The sequence below is a fragment of the Meles meles genome, chromosome 12 (assembly GCF_922984935.1).
Source record: "Meles meles chromosome 12, mMelMel3.1 paternal haplotype, whole genome shotgun sequence".
NCBI lineage: Eukaryota > Metazoa > Chordata > Mammalia > Carnivora > Mustelidae > Meles > Meles meles.
In genome coordinates, this window is record NC_060077.1 from 72511667 (window position 1) to 72536858 (window position 25192).

At 35.9% G+C, this 25192-nt stretch overlaps 1 protein-coding gene across 3 annotated transcripts in view; it reads left to right on the forward strand.

Annotated features, from left to right (window-relative positions):
* Positions 1–25192, forward strand: part of SMAD4 (SMAD family member 4) — a 70446-nt gene that overhangs the window by 21526 nt on the left and 23728 nt on the right. For all 3 annotated transcript variants that reach the window (XM_046024683.1, XM_046024684.1, XM_046024682.1), the window contains 7 exons: positions 9287–9665; positions 10507–10681; positions 11121–11150; positions 15893–16105; positions 19694–19813; positions 19908–20024; positions 21460–21510. In XM_046024683.1, the coding sequence (XP_045880639.1) occupies positions 9417–9665; positions 10507–10681; positions 11121–11150; positions 15893–16105; positions 19694–19813; positions 19908–20024; positions 21460–21510 (955 nt within the window). In that variant the 5' untranslated portion in view covers positions 9287–9416. The remainder of the gene's footprint in view (positions 1–9286; positions 9666–10506; positions 10682–11120; positions 11151–15892; positions 16106–19693; positions 19814–19907; positions 20025–21459; positions 21511–25192) is intronic.

The following is a 25192-nucleotide window of genomic DNA, read 5'->3' on the forward strand; positions in this document are numbered from 1 at the left end:
TGTACATAATCCTTTGTACTCTTGGGAGTTCTTCTCTGGTTACTCCCAGTTTAAGGAACCCCAATTTTCAGACCTTCCTTTGTTTAGAATCTAGGTTGTAACTTCTGCTATAGGCAGTTGAACTAAGCCTGCACACCTTTTTGTTTTCTGCTTATAAGCCTAGACTGCCTATACTGAGAATTTCTTGCTAATGATATTTCACTGGGCCAGGTTTTTTTTTTTCCCCCATGTTAAACGTAAGCATTTATCTCATAGTCCCATATTAAGTAGTCTATTGCATTGACCAAAATACTTACAACTTCTAGAAAATATACTTGTATATTTTGTTTTGCATATATAATACTGCCAGTAATTCAAAAGTAAACAGACATCTGACAAATTTTAAAAAGTCAACATTATTTTTTTTAAGATTTTAAAAATTTATTTATTTGACAAAGATCACAAGTAGGCAGAGAGGCAGGCAGAGAGAAAGGAAGGGAAACAGGCTCCCTGCTGAGCAGAGAGCCTGACATGGGGCTCGATCCCAGGACCCTGGGATCATGACCTGAGCTGGAAGCAGAGGCTTTAACCCACTGAGCCATCCAGGCATCTCAAAAGTCAACATTCTTTAACTAAAGTTTATGAATTCCCATGAAAACCTCTCAGGCCAAGCGCTCAACTTTTTGATTTTAGAGAGTTTGTTTATTTATTTATTTCTGAATGAGAGCAGGCATGCATGCACCTGCGCGTACAGAGGGGAGGAGCAGAGGGAGAGGGAGACTCCCAAGCAGACTCCTTGCTGAGTGTAGAGCCCTAGGTGGGGCTTGATCTCAGTGCTGAGGTCACAACCCGAGTCGAAACCAAGAGTTGGAAGCTTAACCAACTGTGCCACCCAGGTGCCCCCAATTTAGGAAGTATCTTAATTAGCCTGGTTATCTGGCTTTGTAGTCCATGGAATGCCTTTTAGACCTGTGGTTAGTAATAGGCAATAGCTTATGATTAATAGCAAGGCTAGAGACAAAACATACAACAGGTAGACAGATAAAAGTATGAACCTCTGTCCTTTTGCTAACTTTTTACCTTCTATTACCCCTGTCACCATAGGATGGTTTGTTGTATCTTTACATAATATCTGTATTTTAGAGACTTTTGAATAGGCTTAACTATTCTTTTTAAAAATTTATTTATTTTTTATTAACATATAATGTATTATTAGCCCCAGGGGTACAGGTCTGTGAATTGCCAGGTTTACACCCTTCACAGCACTCACCATAGCACATACCCTCCCCAATGTCCATAACCCAACCACCCTCTCCCTACTCCCTCCCCCTAGCAACCCCCAGGCTTAACTTTTCTACTGAGCTCATCAAACTCAGTATATTTAAAACTGAATATGTTACTTAACCCTTTAAGATCTTCTTTTCTTGGGGCACCGGGGTGGCTCAGTGGGTTAGGCCTCTGCTTTCAGCTCAGGTCATGATCTCAGCGTTTTGGGATCGAACCCTGCATCGGGCTCTCTGCTCAGCGGGGAGCCTGCTTCCCTCTCTCTCTCTGCCTGCCTCTCTGCCTACTTGTGATCTCTCTCTCTGTCAAATAAATAAATAAAAATCTTTAAAGATTAAAAAAATAAAATCTTTTATTCTTTCTTCATCATTCAGTTAACTGTGGAATAAGTCCTCTTTGTCCCTTCTTTTCACCTCTTATACTTAGTTGATTAAAAAAAAACGTAGTCTGTTCTACTTAGAGATATTGATTCCCCCTTTGTTTCCATTGCCCATATCCCTCATCTAGACCCTATCACTTTTCTAATCACTGTTGCCTAACTAGTTTTGTTTCCCTTTCCAAAGTTATTCTCCATACTTTCAATTACAGTTTTCTTTCTAATGCAAATCTAATGCCACTTTTCCTTCTTTTTCCTGTGATGAACCTACTCTAGAGAAAATCTGCACTCTTATCCCTCTGCTTTTCCTGATTTTCCTTTAGCCTGGCAAATTCTTATTCACATGTGGTAGTTACTCGTATTATTCCACCAGTATTCTTATGGCTCTCTGCACTTCTCTGTCTGCCTTCCCCACATTAATTTAAGCATAGCTCAGGATATCCCAGTTTCAGCACTACTGACATTTTGGGCTGACTAAATTTTTGTCACAGGGTGTGGTCCTGTGCATTGCAGGATGTTTAGCAGCAGCTCTGGCCTTTACTACTTGATACCAGTAGTTCTCTGCTTTCCACCTCCCCATTCCAGTTGTGACAAGCAAAAATGTCTTCAGATATCGCTAAAGTCCCCTGAGGGACAGAGTATTCCTGGTTGAGAACCACTGGCATGGCCATATGACGTTGGCCAATCAAATGTGAGCAGACGTGAGACTTTAAGAGACAGTGCATGAGTTATCCTGTCTTTTCCCCAGCCATTTGAGGACATACGTAGTGATGGCGCCTTAGCCTAATTCTTGAAAGATGATAGTGAGCAGAGATCCGTTTATCTGTGACGGACTGATAGTTTAGCTTATGCAGGAAATCTTTGTTTTAAGCTACTGATATTTTTGTGTTTGGTTGTTGCTGCAGTGTAGCCTAGCCTAGGCTTATTGCTAAACTATGGTAAGACTAATCTTACCTCTGGACTTCCCATGCTTTCTCATTTATAGTCCCAAATCAATTTAATAGCCACCCTCTACTCTCATCTCTTTCTTAGTATAGTGGTAGGTTTGGATCTTCTAGATTGGTGGTTCTCAATGGAGTAAGTACTTTACTGTAAGGGATGTTGTGGAAATTAGAGAAGCATTGGTAGATGGGGGGCAAGGGATGCCATCCTATAATGTGAGGGACTGAAGAATTACCGTGCATCCCATAACACTTTCACATGCCCCAGAAATTCATGTAGAAGGTTAATATGTAATTAATTATCCAACTCCATCTTTTTTTTTAAATAAAGATTTTATCCATTTATTTGAGAAAGAGAGACCACAAGCAGGGGCAAGGGCAGAGGGAGAGGGAGAAGGAGGCTCCCCGCTAAGCAGGGAGCCTCATGTGGGGCTCTATCTCAAGACCCAAGGATTATGACCTGAGTTGAAGGCGAACACCCAACCAACTGAGCCACACAGGTGCCCCTAACTCCCATCTTAATATATACTCATTTTTTCAGGAATTAAGTTTCTTTTAATTCTTTTTCTTAAATTGAAGTTATTTGGAATTTTGTTAAGAATTCAGTGTTTGGGGAAATCCATGTCACCATCTGCAGTGCCATTGTGTTATTTGAGTTGCCAGAACAACACACCTGTCTTGGAAGGTCTGAATTTGTCATAATTAAGCTGTCATAATTACAATGATTCTACACTAAGTGCAGATATCATGCCTGAACAATTTTTTAAAGTATGCTCCAATGTAGGGCTTGAACTCATGACCCTGAGATTAAGACACGAGCTGAGATCAAGAGTTGGACACTTAACTGACTGAGCCACCCAGGTGCCCTGCCTGGGCATTTTTATTGAAATGCACACTTTATTATATATTAATCTTTTTCTCCTTTACGTTATGATTAAGGCATTGTTAAATTTTAAAAATTTATGTATGTATGTTAGAACTTTGTTTCAGGATGGCTAAGGGGGGTAGTATAAATTATTTGTTACAAAAATGGGATGTTTGTCTGATAGAGTTCAGAACCACTTTCTGATTATGTGCTACTTGTTTTTTGTATCTGGAGTGCTTTGCACATACTAGTAGATACAGTATTTGTTGAATTGGTCAATTATGGTTCCCAGATTGCTTTTTGTACAGTGTTGCAATTTGTTTACCATAGAGAATCTGTAAAGTTGGCAAGGCAAGAGTTTGTTCCCATTTTACAGAGAGAATTGAAAGACATGTTAACTTGCCCTGTCATACTGCTAGAGTTTTAATCAGAACTCACAAATTTATTTATACCATTCTAGTACTTTTGTGTATCATTGCATACCACTCTTTTTTTTTTTTAAAGATTTTATTTGAGAGAGAGAGAGAGAGTGAGCACAAACTGGGGAATGGGAAGGGCAGAAGGAGAGGGAGAAGCAGATTCCCCACTGAGTGGGGAGCCTGATGAGCCTGATTCTGAGCTGGATTCCAGGACCCCGAGATCATGACCTGAGCTGATGTCAGACGCTTGACCTACTTAGCCACCGAGGCAGCTCTGTCATTGCATACCACTCTTAAAAAATTATTACCTAGAGCTATTTAGTGTAGGAAAACATCTATATGCCCCTGTTGGTATTATTGTTTATGCAGGGAACTTTATGTTTTAGGCACTTGTCATAGGAATAGAAAAGGCATGAAATCAAGAAAGAATGTGGTGTTTGAGGAAGTGAGGATTTTTTTTTAAAGATTTTATTTATTTATTTGACACAGAAAGAGTGAGCACAAGCAGGGGCAGTGGCAGACAGAGAGAGATGGAGAAGCAGGTTCCCCGCAGAGCAGGGGGAACCCGATATGGGACTTGATTCCAGGACCCTGGGATCATAACCTGAGTGTAGGCAGTCGCTCAACCAACTGAGCCACTCAGGTGCCAAGTGAAGACAGTTTTATCAGTTTTCAAAGAAATGTGCAATTAAAGCTTTAGACCCTCATATAGCTTAAGTTTTAGGGATGGTAACATCTGAGTGTGGTGAAATAGTTACACTCAAATACTGTAATTACATTTTAAATTAGCATAAATCTTTTGGAAAGTAGTATCAGAAATGAATTCAATAACAAAAGTATTTATAGTCTTTAAAATTTGTTGCAAGGAAATGCCACAGAATAAAAAAGCTAGCCAGTCTGTGTTTGCCTCGTATATATCAGGAACTGTGCATGGTGCTGGGAATTTCTAAGGTGAAAAAGTTTTGCTGTTTTCTTGAACTTCTAGATTTGTGGCAACAGAGTATGAGACAAATACCTAATCAAATAACTATAATGTGTTGAATGGTAATTGGGGTGTGTTTTAAATTTGAGGGAGGGCAGAATTAACATACCAGGGAATACAAAGTAAACACACCAGGAAAGTCATTCTCCAGGATTAGGGGAGAGACATTTAAGCTGCATTTTGAAGGGTGACTCGGACTTACTCAGATAGATAAAATGAGACTGGATGTTTCAGGCAGAAGGAATAGCATGGACATGCATCTGAAAGCACATACAGAAACATATTCATTTGACAATAAAAGCACTTACACATCCTAGGAGTTGGGCATATATGATGAGTAAGACAAGTATAATCTCTGTACCATAGATCTTTCAGTCTAGATATTAAAATTGTTATGAGGTTGGCACTCAGAGATTTCAAACTGGTGGTACTCTTGGGCTAGATTTGAGTTGAAGTTGTGTTTTGTTTGGCATACCCAGTGGCTTTTCTCTCTCCCTTTTCCTTCCTCCCCTTTCTCCACAAATAAGTTGCTGATACTTAATGAGATTTCATACAGGAATGAGCATTGAAGATCTGGTGCAGTGGGCTAGTATTTTCATATGCCACTTCTACTGGAAGTAAATAGTGGCTACCTGCTTTAGATGGGTGTGCACTTGTGGTCCTCAATACTTTTTTTTTTTTTCCATTTTATTTATTTTTTCAGCGTAACAGTATTCATTCTTTTTGCACAACACCCAGTGCTCCATGCAAAACGTGCCCTCCCCATTACCCACCACCTGTTCCCCCAACCTCCCACCCCTGACCCTTCAAAACCCTCAGGTTGTTTTTCAGAGTCCATAGTCTCTTATGGTTTGCCTCCCCTTCCAAATTTTTTTTTTTAATAAACATATAATGTTCTTTGTAATAAATAAAATAATAAATAAAACCTGACACATTTTATTTGTTTATATAATTTACCAGGCTCCTATATGCCTTTGAGTTGTGAGCCTTGGATGAGTTGTTTACTTCTGTCCTTGCCCTTCTAAATTTTCTTTGACATATTTTAATAGGAGAAATACAGAAAAGTGCACATTGTGTTTTAGACAAATAACTGTTCAACTGAAAGAGGAATCAACATAAAGAATATGGAATTCAAATATCAGTCAACAGATTTAGATTCTACTTTTTATCTAATTCCTGTTTCCTTAATCATGTGTTTTGAGTTTTGAAATAATACGTGTGACATTATACTAAGAAAACAAACTTCTGGGCTTTCAGAGTGCTTTGTTTTATCTGTAAGAACCATATAAAAGAATCTGGAATAAACACTGAAAGAATGTGTAAAAAGCTCCTTTTAAGGCAATCATTTTAGTATCCAAACTAGAAACACTAAACATTTTAGTACTCAGACTATAGCTTCCTTTTCATTTTATTTTATTTTTTAAAAGATTTTATTTATTTATTTGACAGAGAGTGAGCACAGGTAGGCAGAGTGGTGGGCAGAGGAAGAGGGAGACGCAGGCTCTCCACCGAGCAGGGAGCCCAATGCGGGCTTGATCCCAGGACTATGGGATCATGACCGAAGCCGAAGGCAGATGCCTAATGGACTGAGCCACCCAGGTGCCCCTCCTTTTTATTTTTTAAAGTAGGTTCCATGCCCTGCCTGGGGCTTGAACTCATGACCCTGAGATCAAAGAGTTATATGTTCTGTCAGCTGAGCCAGCCAGGTGCCCTTTTAGTTGCTTTTTACTGAACATATATGTGCTAGGCACTTGATGTAGATTTTCTTCTTTGAGCCCTGTATACACCTTTTAATCCAGGTTCAGAGAGTTTAACTTAATTTGTCCAACTACTTAGTGTGAGAGCTAGGATTCTAATCCAGATCTCTGACTCCCAACTCCCTCCACCACCCCGGGCAGGTGATCTTGGGTTATTCCTTCAACATGTATTTACTGAATGTGGGCAACTGCTTGACTATTCAAAGATATAAGAAAACTGCTTCTTTGCATTGGACTTATAATTAGTTGAAGAGAGGCATTTATGTAAAATAGGTAACAGTAGAGGGGAGCATGAGTTACATAACAAGTGATTGATAGAAATGCCAAGGTGGCTCAAAACTACAACAGCATCTGGGAGAATAGGAAGGAGGAGACTGCTGGAAATGACTAAGGTAGAAAATCATGTAACTTAGGGCGCCTGGGTGGCTCAGTGGGTTAAAGCCTCTGCCTTCAGCTCAGGTCATGATCCCAGGGTCCTGGGTTCAAGCCCCACATTGGGCTCTCTGCTCAGCAGGGAGCCTGCTTCCTCCTCTCTCTCCCTGCCTGCCTCTCTGACTAGTTGCAATCTCTGTCTATCAAATAAATAAATAACATTAAAAAAAAAAAGAAAATCATGTAACTTTGTGAGAGAATGTGAGGATAATGAATGAGAGAGGTAGGTCAGAGATGATTTACCAAGCTGTCCAATGCTGGGTAATTGAGTAGAATTAATGCTTCATGAGCAGAGGTTATCAGAAGAGGAACAGGCTTTGGTAGAGACTGATGAGTTAGTTTTTGTTTGTTTGGTTTTGTTTTTTTGTAAGCTCAGTGGCCATTGTGGGGCTTGAACTCACAACCCAGAGATCAAGAGTGGCTTGCTCTAGCAAATGAGCCAGCCAGGCACCTTGGTGGGGGATAGATTTTTAATGATTCAAGTAAATAGCAAAAGAAAATAAAAGAATAAGCATGGAATACAATATCATCACCAAACAAATAAAAAACAGCTCAGCATAAAGGTGTCATCGCCACTCCAGGTTTATCGCATTTATTCTTAGGTTGATGGCCTTTTCTTACTCCATGTGAGATCTTAAGGTTAGATAAGTTACTTTAGTTTTGTGCGTATTGAATGGATTCTTCATTAATATTACTTTCTGTGTGTTGATTTCTTTTGAAAATAATTTACCTCACTGCTTTTACAAGTAAAATCTTTTGAGGAATTCAGTGGTCTCTTATTTTAATGGTAACTTTATTAAGATACAATTCATGTACTCTAAGATTCACTCTTTTAAAATGTGTAATTCAGTGGTTTTCACTATAGTGGCAGAGTTGTGCAACCATCACCACTATCTATTTTAGAACACTTCATTATCCCCCAAAGAACCTCCATACCCATTAGCAGTCACTTCTTGTTTCCCTTTCCCCTAGCCTCTGGCAACCACTGATCTACTTTTTTCTGTATGCATTTGCCTATTATGATAATTCATATAAATGGGATTATACAACATGTGGCCTTTTGTGACTGGCTTTTTTTTTTTCCGTTAGATTTTATTTATTTGTTAGAGAGACAAAGATGGAGCATGGTCATGGGGGAGGAGGCAGAGGGAGAGGGAGAAGCAGACTTCCCCCTGAGCAGGGAGTCTGACACAGAGCTCAATCCCAGGACCCTGAGATCATGACCTGAGCCATAGGCAGATGCTGAACTGACTGAGCCACCCAGGCACTCCATTGTGATTGCTGGCTTTATTCACTTAGCATGTTTTCCAGGTTCATTCATGTTATACCATGTATCAGTACTTCATTCTATTTTATGACTGAATAATACTACATTGTATGGATATACTCATTTGTGTAGTCATCAGTAAATGGACATTTGTACTGTACTTTGGGCTATTATGAATGATACTGCCATGTACATTTACATATACTTTTTTGTGTGGACATAGGTTTTCAGTAATCCTGGGTAGAATTGCCAAGAGTGGAATTCCTGGGTTATATAGTAACTCTGTTTAACATTTTGAGGAATTTTCAGACTACTTTTCAAAGTGGCAGTACTATTTTGCAGTCCCACGAGCAGTGGATGATGGTTCCATTTCTCCACTTCCTCACCAATGCTTATTATTGTCTACTCTTTTGATTTATTTAATGTAGTGAATGTAAAGTAGTGTCTCCTTGTGGTTTTGATTTCCTTAATGAGTAATGATGTTTGAGTGTCTTTCATAGCTTTTTGGCTGTTCTTTGGAGAAATGGGTATTAAGTCCTTTGTCCATTTAAAAATTTGTATTCATCTTTTTATTGTTGTCAGTGGTCTCTTTAAAAAGATGGGTGGTTTTTAACTTATAAATGGCATTTTGTAACAGGTGATGGTAAATTTTTCATGTGAATTGGTGGTAGACTTTTAGGTTTAAGTAGTTGTTAAGTGCTGGTCTTCGTTAGCAGTCATTTTAAAAAGTCTTGTTAAGATTTAACTTCAGGGACTAGTTCAGTCCACGAGACCTGACTGAGCATGCTTATATAATAATGAGAAGATTTAGATTTAATATTTTTTGGAATGTCAAAAACAGCACCATTTTAATTTATTTAAAACTCTAAGCACCAAATTATGTGCATTGAATCTTTGATTTAACTGCAGCATTTCTATCTTTTCCCAAGTAATTGAATCTACTTTGTGAAATGTGTTTTAATGTCTATATCTCATTTTTTTTAGGTTATCCTGAATACCACATGCCTAATAATTTTCCTTGCGACGTTAGCCATTGTTTTTCACTGCCTCCAAAAGATCAAAATTTCTCCGGAAATTGGAGACATATTTGATTTAAAAGAAATAACTTTAACAGATGGACAGTATGTCTATTACAAATACACCAACAAGTAACGATGCCTGTCTGAGCATTGTCCATAGTTTGATGTGCCATAGACAAGGCGGAGAGAGTGAAACATTTGCAAAAAGAGCAATTGAAAGTTTGGTAAAGAAGCTGAAAGAGAAAAAAGATGAATTGGATTCTTTAATAACAGCTATAACTACAAATGGAGCTCATCCTAGCAAATGTGTTACCATACAGAGAACATTGGATGGGAGGCTTCAGGTTAGTCTTCTCTGAGAGTTTTTCTGTGTCTTTTGTAGTGGCAGATTAAAAAATTCTTGCTTCCTCTTAAGTTGCTATTAGATAATTTAATGTTTGCACCATCTCTTCAGATACTATACTATACGTCTTGCAGCTGTATGTGGTATGGGAATCTATGAAGAATATATTCTTAATATAACAAAGATGTATCATGAAAGTTTTTTAATGTTCTAAGAAAAAAATTGAATGTAGAAAATTTGGAAAATAAAAATAAAAAGCAGAAGAAACCCCATACCTTCAGCATTTTGGTATTCATCTTTGTAGCTTTTTTCCTTCTTTTTTTGATATTTTATGTACATTTTAAAAACTGAGTTATAATTGGCCCTTTTATAATTTGGAAGTCTGATACTGTATGCTTGGTACTTGTATATGAAAAAGACTCAAACAATTCAAGCACATCTTGAAAACTCAAGGAGTTAAAAGCTTGTATTTTATAAAATTTTTAATCTTTCATTTTTATGGATTACATTTTTTTGTATAGAATTACATCATGTGTGTCCTTTGCTGAATATTTTTAAAGAAACATACAGAAATATTATGTCATTAGATTTAAAAATTTTATTTCTAGATTTTAGGAATGGTTATTACTTCAACAAACTCATACTTTTTTTGCATTTTAAAAGCCTGAGCATGGGTCTTGAAAAAAATACCTTAGTTCATTAATGTTTCTCATTTATGAAATGGGGATTATAATACTGAGTTTGTAGGGTTGTAAGAATTAAATTGAGAACATACATAAAGTGCCTTTTTTAATGTGTAATGTGTAACTGATGATCAATAAGTTGTTGTCTATTTTTCCTAGGTGGCAGGTCGGAAGGGATTTCCTCATGTGATCTATGCCCGTCTCTGGAGGTGGCCTGATCTTCACAAAAATGAACTCAAACATGTTAAATATTGTCAATATGCATTTGACTTAAAATGTGATAGTGTCTGTGTGAATCCATATCACTACGAACGAGTTGTATCACCTGGAATTGGTAAGTAGGCTTTGCTTTTATCCTCAGATGTACAAAAGGAAAAGACCTCAGTAGTGTTTTAATTTTTCTACATTAAATTATAAATTTGGGTATAGCTCAGGACTTCAACTAAGGTTAAAGAATCATATATTTTTAATGAAATATAAATATTTAAATTTGAACTTTAAAATAGACTTGTATTTTTCTTTATTACTACATATACATTATAGTTCATATTCTGCCTGTTTAGAACCATGTTTTTGAAAAATAAGGTGGAAGACATTATTGAATTGTTTATGTACTATCAGATAGCATTTATACTAATCTTCTTGAATTGAAATGGTTCATGAAATTTTGAATGTCTGAATTAAATTTACATTTTGTAATTTTAAATACAATGGAAATATTTTCATGGTAATGATTAATATTTCATTTTCTTTTCCCCTTTAAAAAAATTAAGATCTCTCAGGATTAACACTGCAGAGTAATGGTAGGTAATCTGTTTCTTGTAACTTTCTCTGTTTTCTTTTATTCTGTCCCCTCTGTTTTTTTATTGACCTAAAATTAGTTTGTGTGGGTGCTGGTAACATAAAATTTATAAGAAAAATACTCATTTGTTTGGAAATGTAAATTTTGGGGGAGCATGCATCAGTACTTAAAACTGGATTTCAATTGGCTGGTGATTCTTTGGATTTGAACTACCATTTATGCACTCAAGTGTTCTAAAAAATATGATAGGGGAATATAAAACATATAAAGAAAGAGTTTTTTTGAATTGTTAAAAACTGGCTGTTTTGGAAGAAAATCTCAGCCAGTTTAAATGGGTATAAATACCTGTAATGTTCGGTAATTTGGAGTTATGTATAGCATGTCCTTTAGAAATACTAATATCCTAATTTTTCTTTGTTTCTCCCAAATTTATTTTTGTAAATGATAATTTTAAGTATGATTTAAAACTACATACATTAATTTTTTTTCAGTCTTGTTACATTTTGAGTAAATAAAACAAGGCTACTTTCACTTTCATTGATGATCCAAATCTGTTTTAAAAAGGAGTGTGTTTTGAGTTAGGGAAATGAACTCAGTAGCGGGGGGGGGTGTGTTTTTTAGTGTAATATTTGAGAACAGAGATCTGTTTAAACTTTAGTTTTGTTACTTAGAACATGTTAATGAACTAAAAGGTTTATAAGAAGTAATTTGCAGAGCAACTCTGATAAAGAACCACCATTATCTTAGAAAGGTGTGCACTTGTTCTGGAGGGAAATTAGTGTGTTGGCACTTCTTGTTGCAGAATCTTAGAGGTGAGTCAGAAATACCATCTGGCCTTAAACAAAATTTAGGAAGAGCGTGAAAGTTTATTTGTTTTTATTGTCCACTTTTCTTCCATGTCACTATATAAGAGAAAGACTGTAGTGCCTTTTGGTACTTGCTAAGGGGTAGATTTCTGAGAATAGTGGATTGGTAATGTGGTAGTGGTCTGGGAAGAGTAGCTCTGAGATTGGTTAAATTCCTGCCTCTTTGCTACACAGATAGTGATATTATGTCATTTATTTTCTTTGAAAGTAAATACCTTTCATATCTTCACCATTCTGCATCCATGATTTTGGAAAATTAGTACTCAGTAGGGAGTAAGGATTGGGGGCCTATAGTGATATCTGTATCAGAATCTCCTTAGTGGGAGTGCTTGTGAGGGGCCAATTTTGAAGACTCATTATACCCCCCTGCCCCCCATCCTAACATGCTGCTGTTAAGAGTAGGTATCTGGTTGGATTGTGTGGGTGATAGGCTCTTTTTATTGACTCTAAGGTTGCTTTAGCCTTGCAGATCCCCCTAGTGGTGGTTTTTTTAAAGGCCGGCTTCAGTGGTTTATTTCCTCAGAAAACAATAGGTGTTTTTCACAGCCCCTTCTAGATTTGGATAGAGAAATAATACAAAGCCAGGTTAAAAAAAAAAAAAGGTTAAGAAAATGGGATAATTCCTTCACTTTTGAGTTGGAATCTTACGGTAATCATTTCCAGCCTATCACATATCTTCTGTGAAACTTTCCGTGACCCCATCAGTCTGCATATTCATTTTAAGAAATATTTAATCAGCATGTATTGCTTGGTAGTGTGTTAGGATCTAGGGACAATAGGGTAAGTAAGGTGTGTTTTCTCCACTCAAGGTAGCTCATAGTTTAGTGGAGGAAAGATAAGGTAAATAAGATAGTAGTAGTAGCATCAGATAGTGCAGTGCTCTGTCTGCTGGTGGAGAGAAGAGCACTGACTTAGGGTGGGCCCAGTGGCTTCAGCTTTTCTGTCCTGTACACATTCCTTTACCCCTCATAGAACATTTTACAGTTACATGTATAATTGCTCTAAAAGTATGGTTAAAGCATAACAGCTAACACTTGCTAAGTATACACTTTGTGTCTGGTACTGGGCTATATGAGTTACAAGTATTGTTTCATCATTCTCATTATACCCCCGCATGAAAGGTGGCATTTTACACACTTGATTAGATGAAGATCAAGATAGACAGCTAGGAGGAGCTGGATTAATATGTGCTCAATATTTGATATTTAAACAATAGAAAAATATTATAGAAAAGTCTTAAGTTCCATGAGGGCAGAGATTTTTCTTTTGTTTATTAATGTATTCCAGGTGCTAGAACAGTACCTGGAACATAGGTGCTCAATAAATATTTATTCAGTGAATGAATTTGTTGAATGCTAGTCCATAAAGAAAAATACTTAATAGTTTGGTGTCTGTTATTCTGGACTTAAAAAATATATACTATATGTTTTTTAATTTTATTTTTTTGAATAGGCAATACATGGTCCATAAATCAAAATACTATAAAAAGGTATACAGTGAAAAGAAGTGCTCCCACCCCTGCCCCCATTCCCCCCTACCTCAGGTAATCACTTTTATTAGTTTCTGGTGTTTCCTTCCAGGGTTTCTTTATGCAAAAATACATGTGTTATTTCCCTCCTTTCTTACATAAAAAGCATATTGTGCCCTTGTTCTGGACCTTGCTTTTTTAATTACAGTTTGTGATTTTTTAAAAACATGCATGCGATCATAGTGTACAATAGTGTTTTGTAACTTCCTTTTTTTCCCTTGGCAAAAGTATACTGCAGACATCTAACCTTGATCCTAAAGTTTTACCTAAGGGACATGTTTTAAGTTATTTGACTGAAGAGACTTATAGTCAGGTAGAAGTCTCACACTTACCTTTGGGGAAGGTTTAGTCAATATATTAGGCAAGAAAATATTATGAGGCATAGCTCTTTAAAAGTAGAGTTTAGTCATTACGATTGCACATTAAGCTGAGAAGAGTCACCTGAAAAGCAAAACTGATGAGTATCAAGTTGACCCACTATTTCCTCAAATCAATAACTTTCTCCTTATGTACTAGCAATACCAATATCTTGGTAAAAAGATCCTTGTCACAATAATAACAAAAAACCCTAAAATGTCCAGGAATTACATAGGGATGTCAGGATCTATATGAAAAAAATTATAGAACTTTGTTGAAGAGTATAATTAAAAAAAAATTGGATAAATAACAATAATATCCACTTTGTGTCCCAAACAATTTTTTCTTTTACTTTTATAATTTGGCTAACATTAGTGATGAGTGTTTGGGTCCAGTTTTCTTACTGGTATATAGTGATATGTTAAGCATCCTTTTAGTTATCTTTTTGTTTCCCTAGGATTTTTTTAAAGAAAAACTTTTGCAAAATCTCCATGACTTTTTTTTTTTTTAAATTTATTTATTTGAGGGAGAGAGAGTGCACATGCATGCATGCGTGGGTGGAGGATGGGGAGAAGGAGAGAGAATCTTAAGCAGATTCTGTGCTGAGTGTGGAGCTGCACACAGGGCTCTTATCTCACAACCCCAAGATCACAACCTGAGCTGAAACCAAGAGTTGGACGCTCAACCAGCTGTGCCATCCAGGTGCCCCTTCATGACTTTTGATGTATGAAGAAGCCCTTTAAGAGATTGTACATAGAAATTTGAACAATGGATTATTCTTAGTGCTTTGAAATAGTCTCATTAAAAAAAAAAAAAAAAAAGACCATGTTGGGGCACCTGGTTGGCTTAGTTGGTAGATCGTGTGACTCTTAATCTCAGGGTTGCGAGTTCAAGCCCCACTTTGGGCATTGAGCCCACTTTTTAAAAAGGGGGCCATGTAACAAATTGGTATTTATGTGTAATCAGTTTTTTCAAAAATTGACATAGGGAAAGACAAAGGGTGCCATATGTTGATTCTTAATAGAAAAGAGAATGTCTTATTGTGGACTATTTATTGACTGTTCTAAGAAGAGAATGTAGTATTGGAATTCAGTGGATTGTAAAATTCTGGGAGAGTGTTAGTTTAGAAGCAATGAAGAGTTGTTTGCAAAAGATAAAAAAAGCATACCCCAAAGCAGTAGCCTAAAACAAATAGGGAGGTTCTGGGCAGAGAATAGTTGACATCAGTGCAGTTTAAGTTTTCTTTTCTTTCTTAAAACAAAGGCAACCATTCCCTGGCTTGTTAAAGTGTTCCGTTCTATCAGCTAGAGTTTAGGTTTGCTAATTAAGGTATAACCACATAGTTCGTGAAAGATGTTGATTGAACTTTTTCACAACATATATTTGTCAAAGATCATTATTAGATTTGGGTTTTCAGAAGGAAATTTCAGCTTGACTTACCATTTAGAATTTTTCTTTCTGGTTCTAACCCTATAGGGGACATTCAGTACCTTTCACTTTCAAAGCATGTCGCTTAATAGTACGTCTAAATTCTGGAACTGGATAGTTATCAGATCCCATTCATATTTCTACACTGTGAAATTAGCAAAAAGATATAGCCAAGTACTTGATCTCAGTTTTGTCTTCTCACGGATAAACATTTTCCCCAGCTGTTTCCTTTTCACCTAACTCGTGTATTTAAGATGGTTATTACTTATAGGTTAGTCCAGAAACTAAGGAATACCTCTTGAGGACCATTGCTGGAAGTTGTTGAAATATAGCCTAGCTTCAAATTTCAGGGGGTCAGTCAGGTTGATTGATAGAATATATCTGAGGTACCTACTTCTAAAGAAATATTTTTGCATATAAAGTAGTATTCTTTTCAAATATGAAAGAAATTTGAGTTAGAGTTATTTACACTATAGTTGATTTTAGGCGTTGTCATATTACAAGATTTTTTTTTCTGGTAACTGAAGCTTGTAAGATTTTAAAATGTTTTTAATTTTTATATAGCTCCACCAAGTATGTTGGTGAAGGATGAATATGTTCATGACTTTGAGGGACAGCCATCATTATCAACTGAAGGGCATTCAATTCAAACCATCCAGCATCCACCAAGTAATCGTGCCTCAACGGAGACGTACAGCACCCCAGCTCTGTTAGCGCCATCTGAGTCTAATGCTACCAGCACCACCAACTTTCCCAACATTCCTGTGGCTTCCACAAGTGAGTAATAGAATCAAATGTAGTCAGCAAGTTGATCTTACCCTAATTAATATTTATATGTAATAATTATATCTACTTGGAGGAAAACTCCAAGTAAGTAAAAATTAAAAGTACTGTGGTATCTTTTTTTTTTTTTTTTTTTAAACAAACAAACTCCTGACCTATAGTTAGGCAAAGAGTTGTTTTTTTTTTTTTTTTAAAGATTTTATTTATTTATTTATTTGACAGAGAGAGAGATCACAAGTAGGCAGAGAGGCAGGCAGAGAGAGAGGAGGAAGCAGGCTCCCTGCGGAGCAGAGAGCCCGATGCGGGGCTCCATCCCAGGACCCTGAGATCATGACCTGAGCCGAAGGCAGCGGCTTAATCCACTGAGCCACCCAGGCGCCCCACTGTGGTATCTTTTATAGGAAAAAAGTATTAAATCGGTTTTTCAGTTGGTCCTGGAAAAAATGGTGTTTATAATTTACTTAAATGTTTTTATGTTGATGTACAGTCACTTGGAATTTAAGTAATGACTTTGATTATAATACTGATTTAAGTTAGTGGTCTAATTTGTAATTTCTCTACTATTAACATGCAGAAGTAAGAATTGTCTTGCACTTTCAGGTGTATTTTAGAGAAACGTTTAAGTAGTTAACAAGTAGTTTTGTACCAAGATGTTTATAAAAATCTCTGTCAATTGAACTGTATAATTTGCATTAATCAGGGTTTCTGTTGTGCTGTATCTGGCAGAATATTACTTTGTAATAGTCATTTTCAGTTTTCCTTTGTACAAACTTAGAAAAAGGGATCTTGATCATGTTTATAATATATATATTATATACAATAATATGTATATAATAATAATATGTATATAATATATTATATATATTCTTCAAGATAGACATTAAGTATTTTAGTCAGTTTTGAAATAAAGCTAAATTCTAGGTATCTATTTATTATTATTATTATTTTTAACCAAGAAATCTTTTTCAAAAAGATTCTTCCCATGACATAGATGCCATTGTCTTTGCCACATTGTAGAGCAGAAGGCTATTAGGTTTATCTTTTCTTGGGGCCTGATCAGGCAATAATGACTCTGTTCTACTAATATTGCTATTTATTTTCACAGTACCAAAGGTTGTACAGTTTGCTGTTTGGCAATGGAGTTTTTTGTTTTGTTTTCTTTTTTTTTTAAACTAATTACAGAGCAGGGTCTTGGCCTATATATGGTGTTATTTGTACCTGGTTGCTAAGGAGATTGTATCTAAGCCCACATCAGCAGTAGATTGTTGCTAGATCTGGACTAGTACTTTATTAGCAGCTACCAAAGGGAGCAGTATTCTGTTTACTTTAATATCTGATCAGATTCAAAATAGAAATTTGATCTTTGGAATAAATAGAAGACTGATTTCTCTAATTAAGTTTATAAGTATGGTGTACCAAATATCCCCCGTCTAATTCATTTTACCTCTTCAAAGCAATATATTTTGGATTTGCTTTGTAAGATGACAGTCTCACCATAGACAACATATTCTAAGTGGAGTTTAGAGGTTAAGCACCTACTTTAGAACCTGGACCCTCTTAATTACTTAGTGCTTCTGTTATCTGTCTACTCTTTATTAACCAATTTGGAAATATAGTTGACAGAGCAGTCAGCGATGGAGAGTAAGAGAATGCAAGCACATTATAGCCACCCAAGCATAGATTAGTGAGCGTGCAGCCACTTACTTACTTCTGTTGATACTATCTGGAGATTGAATTTGCATGCTTTTGTTGATGCTTGCTAAAATGGTTTTAAGTGTTCTATGCCATGGAGTCAAGTCCTATTAAATACTAGAAAAAGTGGTATTTGTGAAATTCTGATAATTTTTCTTGGTTATTTTTTGGATATATTTCTAATTGAATAGATGATTATTTTTAGAATCTGTCACAAAATGTTTTTCTAGATCTCAAAACGTTTATTGATAGAATTAAAAGGAAAAAAATTGGACTAAAACAGGAATTGGAAGACTATTTCAAATGAGCTAGTATAGTTTAGTTTTATAGTTTAGTTTTTATTTAATTTCATCTTATATACTTGGAATTGTGTAATGGAAATATTCAGTAGAGATAACCACAGTGGGCTATTTTATAGTCTGTGTTCATTTGGCACTTGAATATTTTCAGGTTTTCTTTCTAAATATCTGTAGATTAAAATAATCTCATTTCACCTGCATAGTGATACTTTTTGTAAGTTAGCTAAGAGTCTGTGGCATGCATAGTTGTTAAAAGCAAGAGTAAATGTAATTAATATTTAAAGATAACTTGGAAAAAATTGGGCGGATGTGTAGGGAGTGGGTTCCTAAAAACATCTTTAAAAAGTAAATAATTTGGAGATTATTGCAGTAATCTCTTTAACTTTAAATTTTATAATTCTTACCATAAGGAAATGTGATTTGCAGAGAGGAGAAAAGTGTTTCTTTTCCTTGATACTTTGAGTAATGATGTCATTTCCTTTCTTTTATCTATATTCCCATTTGGATGAGAAAGTGATTCCAGTGATAGATAACAATTAGGAAATTTCAGTGCTTTCTAAATGCAGTAAACAATTGACTTAATTAATGATTGCTTGAAGAAATCAAACTTTCCCACTTAAAAAAAAAAAAAAAGAAAGCCTTAAAAATGTAGGTCGTTGGGTACACCTGGCTGGTTTGGTCAGTGGAGCATGGAACTCTTCATCTCAGGGTCGTGGGTTTGAGCCCCACTTTGGGGGCAGAAATTACTTTAAAAAATAAAAAATAAAATCTTAAAAAAAATGTAGGTCAGTAAGCAATACGTAGAATGGTTTTGAATAGAACAGAAACCAGATAAATCTTGCTCCTCTTGGTATATTACATATAGAATGGGTAGCTAATTTCCTGTCAATCCAAGAAGATGGTAGTGTTCTTGGAAGGAGGTGATTTTTGATTTTTAAAAGTACATGAAAAAATTTCAAAGAAGACTTATAGTTTGTTGTTGTGGTTTTTGTTTTTTGTTTTTGTTTTTCTTTTCTTTTCTCTTTTTTTACTAGCAATGCTCTATTGATTGAACAGTGGAGCTTGACCTTTTCTAAACTTCACCTTACCCATCACATTCCATTTAAAATATTTGCCTGCTCTGCTTTTCTTTTATCAAACTCTAGCATTTTGCCATTACCAGTACCAGTGCTTATAATAATGAATTTCCAGTTTTCAACAAACTTTCTTGAGTTTGGACTTTTGGAGTCCTAATCAGAAAGGTCCAGAGCTACATGGCATGGCCAGGGATGAGCTGATGACTTCTGAAGTTATTATGATAGGCTAGACATATAGTGGGATTTTGCTGGCATTTGAAGAATATTTATAAAGGAAAAGTCCTCTGAAATTAGCTAGACATTACTTAAGGTAGAACAATTTTGGACATTTTCAAGTTAAGGTTTGCCTTCATAGATAACTTTAGGGTTGTTATTTGATAGACCATGGACGAGTTCCATTTTTTGCCCATCTTAATAGTTGTGATTATCAGATATAATTTGTCCTTCATTTACTGTATAAAAACATAGGATTGAATCGATCAATGTACCGTATTAATGTCTTCTTGTTCCTCTAGGTCAGCCTGCCAGTATACTGGCAGGCAGCCATAGTGAAGGATTGTTGCAGATAGCTTCAGGGCCTCAGCCAGGACAGCAGCAGAATGGATTTACTGGTCAGCCAGCTACTTACCATCATAGTATGTACATGCTTTTTAAAATCTTTTAAGTAGTTGAGAAAAAATAGGCAGACTTTCTAAAAGCAAATTAATCCATGTGGGCCTTAATTTTTAGACAGCACTACCACCTGGACTGGAAGTAGGAGCGCACCATACACACCTAATTTGCCTCACCACCAAAACGGCCATCTTCAGCACCACCCGCCTATGCCGCCCCATCCCGGACATTACTGTAAGCTCTCGTTTTTGTTGTAAGGGCCTTTTCTTTTTTGAGAACTGGTTTCCTTTCTATTTTTTTTTTTAATGTTTTTGCATCTTTTATTCATCTTACAGTTTAGTTTCATTAAATGGTTACTGCTTTTTCAGCATTTTTGGTAAACAGTATTATTTACTTTTTATAGTTTTGTTATCATACCTTTGTTTTAGAGGAGTGATGTTTACTAAAATGCATTTATTTCTCTGTTGCTGATGTTTCATTAACACCACATTGATTTCCATTCATTTGTTTGTTTGCTTTTTATATGTTCTTAGATCTCATGTATACCTGTATATCCACCTTAAGTGGATTGAAACTCCTTGAGTGTCAAGATCTCAAGGTACTTATCATCATACTATTCAGCATACTGTAGACACTTAGATGTTAAATCTTTCATTACTCTGTGCAGTCTTGTTTGGGAAGGAGACTCTACTGATAATCATAGCTTGTAGTTTCAGGCAGAAGAGGAACATTGTTCATCTGGCTTAGTGAAGTCAAGAGCATACATTTTTCTTATGTATTAAATTCCTTTTCCTCTGTTATAAACATAATATTACCAAAGAAAACTTGGAAGATACAGAAAAGTGTAAATAAGAAAATAAAAGTTACCCAGAGTGCTCTTACCTAGAGATACCTACTTCTAAAATTTTGTCATATTTTTTCTTCCAGTCATGTAAATGGGTGTCTATATACTTGGGAGGGAAAATATCATACTGTATATATATTGTTGTATCCTTCTTATTTTCAATTATGTTACTGTTTTTCCATGTCTTAGAGAATATACTTTTTTATGGCTGCCTGGCTCAGCATAGTGGTTAAGGTGCTGAGCTTGGACCCCTTAACTGGCTGTGTGACCCTTGGCAGGTTATGTAATCCTCACTAACTAAGCCTTAAGGGTAACAATAGTATCCATCTCAAGGAATGTTGTAAGAAGTAAATGTAATACTTGTGTTTAGCAGGATGTTTTAACACTTAATAATCTCTTAAATATCTTAGCGACTGTTCCATTATGTAAATATCCTTAATTTAATAAACCTTAAACACTTGTTTTTAGAATGGACCTACAATTCGAATTATTATTATATATTACATTGTAAATTATAGTGTATCATGTTACATGAATAATTCATTTATAATTTACGTTAAGTTTTCCATGTACAATTATTGTAAATTGCTAATAGCACTTGGCACATAGCATTAAAGTGTTAGCTTTTAACTATCCACAAAAGTAACTTGAGTATTTGCTTATTATAAAGTAATCTAAACAAAGCTTTTAAATTTTTAGATATTGCATAAGCTTGATTTAAACAACTCCTGAGGCACAGTAGTTATATTTAAGCAAGGTTTATTAAAAGTTTTAGCATTGGAAAACTTTTAATAAATAAAAATGGGATTTTTGTCTTTTCTTTAGGGCCAGTTCACAATGAGCTTGCATTCCAGCCTCCCATTTCCAATCATCCTGGTAAGTGCATTTCAACATTGATTCCCTGTATTTAGATTTTCTTTATAGTAATTGAAACACACACACACAAACACGCACACATTTTAGTATAATTACAGAGTAATCTAACTTTTTAGATAAGTATAATACTCCTTATATCATATTAACTAATCAGCAGTTCATGAGTAGCTGATATAGTCACACATAGGGTGTCCATATTTGATTCTTTTTAACTGTCTGAAAGAAAAGACAACTGTTTTTTTTTCCAGCTAAAATATGAAGTAACAAAATGCTGGTTTTAGCATTGAATACATAAATATGCAGCAGAAGAAAACTAGGTTTCAAAATAGAACAGCTGTAAAACTGTAGCTTAAAAAGCCAGGGAAGAATCTGAAGTAGATGCTGAAAATAAAAATAATTCACTGTGTCTGTTTCAGAAGATAGATTCAGGAATTTTTGGTTAATTGGAGTTTTTAGAAACTTTTTGATTAATCTTCAAAAGAGTAAATAACTAAATAGATTTCCTCAGTTCAGAGTTTGAATATATCTTTTTAAACTATAGAAGTATAAACAGAAAATTTAAATAAAATACTGGGGGCTTCTTAGCATTAAATATAGGATTTTGATTTGTTTTCCTCTGTCCTTTCATACCTTTTTTCCTTAGCTTAAAAAGTTGCAAATATTTAATTTCCACTCATCACTTAATTTTTCCCCCTAATTAAAAATAATTTGTTTTATTTTGAAGAATTTCAAACGTATACCAAATATCAGATACCCCTCCCCCTAATATACTCATTCTTCAGTTTCAGCTGTTATCAGCTGTGTTTCATTCATACCCTCACCTATTATTTTGAAGGAAATCCTATAAAATTGTTTTGTGTATAAATATATGAACGTGTATTTCTAATAAAAATTTTTTAAAAGCATAGCTCCAGTAGGCATAATGATCAGTTTAAAGGATAACTTATAGTTCTTCAAATAGATCTACATAATTTTCTTAAACAGTGTTCTGTTTGTTTTTTTTATGTTCTAATTTTTCTTCCAGATGTTAGAAAAACCCCAAACCATTGAGGGTAAGATTTTCAAGCTTGTGACTCTTCTCATATTTCAGTTTAAGAGATTTAAAGAGTTTCTGAATCAAAAGGCTAAATTGCTTTACAGCGACTGTATCAGAATGTGAGAACCAGTTTTATCATGCTCACCAGTATAGGTGTGATAGTTTGGTATACTTTCTGTTGATTTAGGAGGCAAATAATATTTGTTTTGATTAGAAGAAAAATGCTATGGGTGGGGCAGAAATACTTTTTAACCATACCTAATTAGTAAATATTCCTCTTTAGGAGATTTTCTTCATGTTATTTGCATGTTTATTGTAACTTTAAACATTTTTAGGGGTTAAGGAGCCTTGCCTTTTTATAAACATTTTTACTGAGAAATACAATATACATAAAAGTATATAAAACAACCATATGTATAGTCTCATGAATAACATCGAGCCAACACCTAGGTAACCACCACCCAGATTGAGAATTAAAATTTGCCACACCCCTAGAAAAGTTCCTATCCCATTTTCAGTCAAAAACTTTCCTTCTCCCTGCCAGAGATAAGCACTATTCTGCTTTTTGTGAATACTATTATTTTTTGTTCTTTGAAAGTGGTGAATGCATCACTAGACAGTCTAGTTCAGTAGATCAGTTTTACTTGTTTTTGAAATCATATAAATAAAATCGTTGCATCAAAATTTTAATTTGTTGTGAATAGACATTGTGATAAGGGGAAAATCTAGAGTCTTAAGAATAAGAATTTTTTCTGGCTTCAAGACAGCATCATTGGGAGTCGTGGTTCCTGGGACTTTGGAGGGCCTCAGTGTCCATATAGATTAGTGGAAGGTGGTCTATAGGAGGGAGGATAACCAGAGCTCAGGAGAAAGACTCCACCCTGAATGAGATGGTGAGGTGAGGTTGGAAATGGGGGCATTTAGCTTGTTATTTGGACTCAATTTGGATTCAGCAATTGCTTTTGGCTTCTTGATAGATTTTTTATTCTTCTCATGGCAGAACTGATGTTGAGATCTGACAGCTCCTGGTGGTTAGGGAATAGCAGTAACTAGTTATGAGGATACACATTTGGAGCACCCCACCTTAAAGCTTTAAAGCTTTTAAGCTTTTGTCTGTGAGTAGAATAGGAAGTGACTTAATGGTGAAAATGATCCTGAAAGGTCTCTGAGTGGTTTTGCGAAGGGATTAGCTCCGTGCATACATCTTTAGTGCAATCAGCTGATTGGAACTCAGTTGCCTGTGAACTCTTTGGCTATGAATACTTACAAGTCCCAGAGGAGTTTTACCTCACAACTGTTTTCTTCATTTCTTCTCTTGTACTGTTAAGAGGATATTTAACTGGTCTCCCTGTTGGGAGAGCTTCTAGTCATAATTTAATCTCTATTCTTACTCAGTATTTCTTTCCAAATTTGAATCTAATTACTTCTCTGCTAAAGAACGTGCATCATTTCCCCTACTTACTGCTTGGCCAAAAGGTCTAAATTCCTTAGCTGGGCATATATACGTACAGTCTCTGATATATAATCTTGATCCTGGTCCCTGTGTGCTTTCCTAGCCTTGTCTCTTTATGCTTTAACCATCCTGAAGCACTTACTCAAGCTTGCTCAGCTATATCATTCCTCTGTGCAAAAAAAATCTGTCTGATGGTCTTGTACTCCCCAAACTTAACTGATTAAACCAGTAATAACAGTTCTTTATCTTAGTTCCTGTGGGTCAGGGATTTGGGAATGGCTTAGTTGGTTTGCTCTGGACTTAGAGTTGCGTGAGGTTGCAGTCAAGATGTTTGGCTTGGGCTGCTGTCATCTGATGGATTTTCTGGGGCTAGAGGATTCACTTTTGTGGTGGTTTACCCACATAGCTGGTAATTTGGTGTTATTGTCTGCAGGAAACTCCCATTTCTCTCTCTGTGGACCTCTCTGTAGAGCTTCTTGAGTGTCTTCGCATGATAACTAACTTCCCCCAGAGTCAGTGATCAAGAGAAGGCAGGACAGAGCCTTGGGGTCTTTTAAGACTTAGCCTCAAAAGTCACATCATAATTTCTGTAAGATCTTATTTTGTGGGCAGGGAATGACACAAGGATGTAAATATCAGGAAATGAGAATCATTAGGGGCCATCTTGATGCCCACCCATGCACTCCTAAAGTCCTAAATGTGGCAAACTGTATTTAAGATCTAGCTGGCATATACCACTGTTGGGAAACCTTTCTTAATCCCTGTGTCCTCTTCTATCTAGTACTTTTAATTCTTTTTTTTTTTTTTTTTTTAAGATTTTATTTATTTATTTGGCAGAGAAAGTGAGAGAACACAAGCAGGGGGAGCAGCAGATGGAGAGGGAGAAGCATGCTCTCTGCTGAGCAGGGACCCCGATGTGGGGCTCTGTCCCAGGACCCTGGGATTATGACCTGAGTGAAACCAACTGAACCATCCAGGCAACGCTCTAGTAGTTTTAATTCTATTAAATTATAGTTGTTAGTGTACAACTCTGCAATCCTGTTTCATAAAAGAATAGAAAACAGGGGCGCCTGGGTGGCTCAGTGGATTGAGCCGCTGCCTTCGGCTCGGGTCGTGATCTCAGGGCCCTGAGATAGAGCCCCACATTGGGCCCTCTGTTCCGCGGGGAGCCTGCTTCCCTTCCTCTCTCTCTG